Genomic DNA, 5,271 nt, shown 5'->3' with positions numbered 1-5,271 from the left:
GCTAAGAAAACTAAAATTGCTTTCCCTCTCTCTCTCTCTCTCTCTCTCTCCCTCGGTTTGCAGTTCTTTTTCTCGTTCTGTTGGGAGCCTAGAAATAATAAGAGGCTCAGAGGCTGGGAAAAGGGGCGTTGGAGTTTTGAAGCTCATTGGAGATTGGGATTGGGATTGAGATTGAAGAGGGTGGTTGTCTGGATTGCAGCGCCTTCGCTTTTCAGTCGCTGTGTTTCTTTGACAGAGCGAACATCTCCGACGACGCTCAGTTTTCCTTTCCATGGTAAGACAGACATCACAGATTCCTCTTGCTCTCTTATTCCCCTTCACTTCCCCTTTTCCTCAGACCATTCACTTTCGATTTTTGATCTCTTTGTCGAGTTTCAGTTGATGGGTTTGCATCATTGGTATCTATCTCTTCTGGGTTTCCCTTACTTTTTGATTCTGGCTCTCTCTGTTTTTTGCTTCAATTTCCTTTCCGACTTTCTCGCCAAGGAAGAAGAGAAAACAGTTCGCAACTTGTCTGATTCGAGTCTGGATTCCTCTGGAACTTGGCGTGAACGCCTTGTATTTATTTCCTTTGGTGCATATTTCTTGGGTTATTTCTCAATTTTCTCAGGCTCTCTTTGAAGTTCAAACTCTTCGATGATTTTGCGCTTTTGCAGCTTGCTTGTAGCTGTTCATCAAATTGGTTGATTTTCTACTATCTGGGTACAGCCAGATTTCTGAAATAGAATACTCTGTTTTCTGTATCTGTTTCTGCTTATGCTTGTGAACAAGTTATGCCATTTTCTTGTTACAATTTCCTTGTGTATGGTGTGGCTTGAACTATAAACGACGAAGATATAGCCGCAAATAGAAATAATAGGTGAACTAGAGTTCCTGCAGAGGATCCCACTTTTTCTGTATGCACTTGGCAGTAGACATCAATAGAGATGATTTGCTAATTAGAATTCACAAAGCCGATTTCACCTTGTGAGATTTAGGCTTGATATGCTATCGTTGTGGTTGATTTTCTTATATATGTACTTTTACTCTACGCACTGGGCAGGAACCATGAATAGAGATGATTGACGAATTAGAATTCCTGTAACCGATTCCACCCAGTGAGATTAAGGCTTTGTGTGTTTTTGTTGATTTCTTATGTATGCACTTGGCAGTAGCCATAAATAGAGATGATTGGCCAATTCGAATTCATGTAATCAATTCTAGCTTTGTGAGATTAAGACTCAGCAAGTTGTTGGCGTTGATTTTCTTATATATGCAAGTTGTTGTTGATTTTCTTATATATGCACTTTTCCTCTATGCCCTTTGCAGCTTTGATCATACTGCAACTTGTATCTTTCTTCAAGGAGCTGTGATTTTTTGGCAATGGAGGGGAAAGAAGACACATACTCCCCTAATGGGGTTCTTGAGGACTACTTTAGGACTGTAGAATCTGAAACAATCTCTTCAAAAGCAAGCACATCTGAATTTGAAGTTCAACCAAACTCCAAATCTGCATCTCGATGGCATGGTTTGGTGCGGCTACTGAAATTTAGATCAAAAAGGTCCTTAGCCACCTTACATCCTGGTAGTGTCCTGAAACTGTCCAGGAGGCTTAGCAGAAGCATGAGAGAATACATCAGCACTGTGACGAATCCTCTTGTCGATGCTGATTTAAACTATTTTAGGCCTCAGTGGAAGATCTTCACCCTCTCTGAACTCCAATCAGCAAGCAACTGTTTCAGCCAAGGTTTTTAGTCTGAGGGAATTTGAATACATGGTTGCATGTCCCATTTGGAAATTCTGCTCATGATCTGATTATGAGTAATTGAATATTTTTCTTTGTTTTTGATGTAGAGAATTTGATTGGGAAGGGTGGGTATGCTGAAGTTTACAAGGGCCAGTTGCGAGATGGGCAGCTTATAGCGATTAAACGGATCACGCGTGGACCACCTGAAGAGAGAATTGGGGACTTCTTATCTGAGCTTGGGATTATGGCCCATGTCAATCATCCAAATACTACTAAATTGATCGGCTGTGGAGTGGAAGGTGGAATGTACCTTGTTCTGGAGTTCTCCCCACATGGAAGCTTAGCTGCTCTGCTTCATCATGGTTTGTTTCTCCTTTCCCCTTGTGATTTTTCTCATATTTTACATGCTCCAGCAGAGTGGAGCTAATCTAGGATAACAATGAAGCAATCTTTTTATAGGTTTGAAGGAGAAGCTGGATTGGAGTATTCGGTATAAGGTAGCGTTGGGAACAGCTGAAGGTCTGTTGTACCTTCATGAGGGTTGTCGGAGGAGAATAATTCACAGAGACATCAAGGCTGCAAATATTTTGCTGACGGAACACTTTGAACCTCAGGTGAACTTCAAACCTGTTTGTTTGAACCTTCTCCAAACATACTTCTGTAGATGATTTTGTTATACCATATGATTAACTCTTTAAGCTTTATGACACATCAATTGTTTATCTCACTATGTGGATTCGGCTAAATGAATGTTAGCTGGCCATTCATTTCTATTTATAAAGCCTTTCTTTTCTGTAAGGCCCAACATAGCCAAATTAACCAACCTGAAGTAAAGCACACATTTCTTAGGGTGTTTATGGGGGCTTTGAACCTTAAAAGATAACTATTTTTGATTCAGATCTGTGACTTTGGGCTTGCGAAATGGCTGCCAGAGCAATGGACTCACCATACCGTGTCAAAATTTGAAGGCACCTTCGGGTTAGGAGACATACCATACTTTCATCTGCCTTGAACATACACAAGATTTTAATTCCAAAACTTTTGACAAAATTCTTTCCCAATTACAGCTATCTTGCTCCAGAGTATCTAATGCACGGCATAGTAGATGAAAAAACCGATGTTTTTGCCTTCGGGGTGTTGCTGTTGGAACTCATCACTGGACATCGAGCACTGGACTACTCGAAGCAGAGCCTCGTCATCTGGGTATGTCTACTTTCTGCTCAGCCCGTTGGAAAATCTCCAAATGGATCACTGATCCGGGATTTCGATTTACATGTAGGCAAAACCCTTGATCAAAAAGAACAAGATCAGGGAACTTGTGGATCCTTCTCTTGGCGATGACTACAACCGACTGCAAATGAACCTCGTCATCTTGACTGCTTCTTTATGCATACAACAAACCTCCCTTCAACGACCTCGGATGAGACAGGCATGTTCTTCTTACATTACATAAGAATTGTGTAAATAATGTGTTTCTTTTCAACTTACAAGACGAAAACAGTTTAAAGCCCATCAAGTTTTAGCCCGTGTGCCATCTAAGATAATCGATTATATGTGGTAATGTATGCTCTGATAAGATGGAAACTGGCTCGACAAATTAATGAACTTCTGAATTTATAGATCGATTCGAACCCTAAACTTTAAACCCTAAGCACTCGCTTTCATTCACTCTGGAAATGTAAAACGGCAACTTGATTGGCATTTGCAGGTTGTGCAGCTTCTAAAGGGCAGCCATGGCAGCCTGGAGCTGGTGAAGAAATATCAGAAGCCTTCGTTTTGGAAGCGGTACTATGTGGAGCTTTTCTCGGCAGAAGAATACGGCGGAGCAAGGGACTTAAATGGCGTTCACCCCCATAAACAGCCGTCTCTGGAAGCTTGAATTTCTTCTACTCCAAAGAGAGACCGGAAGGAGAAAGGGTTCAGATTGCATCAAAGAACGAAAGCAGTTGACCGTAACGGGCAAAACTATAAGTCTTATCTAAACGTTTAAACTTGTAAATAATAAGATCAAACGTTATCCTTTTTATTAGTAGATACTCAAATTATTTGATACGAGGTTTCACAATATTTAATGTAACTGTGATAATAGGTCGTTATGTCTTTAGAGTTTATTTTTCATTAATTGCCATTTACTTGTAATTTGAATACGAGACAGCATCAAATTATTAGTGTAATTGAGTCTTGATATTGTGTCACAATTATATTGAATATTTTATATTAAGTGTGGAAACACTGTTCGGGCAGAGATATAAACGATTCGAGTTGAACCCATAAAAGTTCAAGTTTATTTATTAAAAGTGTGGTCAATTTTGGATATAACAATGAATTTATTAAATGGAAATATAGCCGTCAAGTTGCTCGTATGTTACACGAAAATGAATGATGAGAGAGCGTTAAGAAATTTTTACGCAAATACTCTAATACTTAAATTAGACATCAAAAACTTAAATGTTGTATTGAATACAATATCGAAGACGCAATTTTCCTAGAATGAGTGTATGTTTACTTATAAATGAGCGTAAAACTTTTTTGATATTTATTAAGATTAAGACTGTTACAAATAATATTTATTTTGATATTCTAAGTCTTATTAAAATTAAAATTTTTATAAATAACATTTATCTTGATATTCTAGGATTCATTTGAATATTCTAAGATTAAGGAGACTTTGGTTTGTTTACTTAAAAATTTGTCTGGATTTAAGCTCAACTCACTGATATTAAAAGAATTTGAAATTTGAATTTTAAACAAATTTCAGACAAGTGAGTGAGTTTTATACATGCTTTTTCATAAATTTAAAATTTAAAAATTATTATAAGCTTTATTATAAGTTTTTTTTATGTAGAATAAATACAAATAATGTAAATATTACACACAAGTTATACACGTAAATATTTAGAATTTATTATATAAGGTTTAAGATCGATGAGATTGACAAATGTTATATTTGGGAAAATAATGTAAAAATATGTTATTTTTATAATAATTTTTTTTATAAATAATATTTTTAACAATTACTCAACCAAATATGTAACAAATGTATAATAAATGTCGTATTTGCTTTATCTTTATACAGACAATCTATGTAATTATTATTGACCAAGATAAAATTGTGTGGATGACTAGATGTGATCTTTAAAATGAATTAAGAAGATCAATTATGGGATTGGCCTATCTTAATGCGTCTTTTTGTTGTTTATTATTGAGCCTTAAATCAAACATAACTTTGGACTTGATTTATGTTGAGGTCCAATTCTCAAATTTGGGCTATTTTAGACGTTTTTATAATATTTATCATCAATATTAATATATGAATATCATTAAAAAGAATTATAATTAAGTATGTAAATAGTATTTTTAGAATAAAATTTTATATAAATTACTAAAACAATTGAAAATGATAAAAAATTTGTTATCAACTTATTATATTATTTTAATAATTTATTATTTTCTTATCATAAATTATTTTATTCCTTATTTGAAAGAAGATACAAATAGTGTTTGGGGAACCCAAACTCACGTGACATGTTAGCGCCCCGTTAGTC

General features: G+C 35.9%; 1 protein-coding gene across 2 annotated transcripts; it reads left to right on the top strand.

Annotated features, from left to right (window-relative positions):
- On the top strand, nt 1-3,908 carry LOC127796288 (receptor-like cytosolic serine/threonine-protein kinase RBK2). Of its 2 annotated transcripts, none has more exons than XM_052328356.1 (8): nt 1-274; nt 1,309-1,726; nt 1,834-2,088; nt 2,186-2,340; nt 2,625-2,704; nt 2,794-2,929; nt 3,006-3,155; nt 3,435-3,908. In XM_052328356.1, the coding sequence occupies exons 2-8, from the start codon at nt 1,363-1,365 to the stop codon at nt 3,603-3,605; spliced, it is 1,311 nt and encodes a 436-aa protein (XP_052184316.1). In that variant the 5' UTR covers nt 1-274; nt 1,309-1,362; the 3' UTR covers nt 3,606-3,908. The 2 variants fall into 2 exon arrangements, with proteins under 2 accessions (XP_052184316.1, XP_052184317.1); XM_052328357.1 differs by lacking the exon at nt 1-274 and adding an exon at nt 310-702.
- Nucleotides 3,909-5,271: the final 1,363 nt, after the last annotated feature.

The sequence above is a fragment of the Diospyros lotus genome, chromosome 3 (assembly GCF_014633365.1).
Source record: "Diospyros lotus cultivar Yz01 chromosome 3, ASM1463336v1, whole genome shotgun sequence".
NCBI classification, from domain to species: domain Eukaryota; kingdom Viridiplantae; phylum Streptophyta; class Magnoliopsida; order Ericales; family Ebenaceae; genus Diospyros; species Diospyros lotus.
This window is presented reverse-complemented; position numbering and strand designations above follow the sequence as displayed.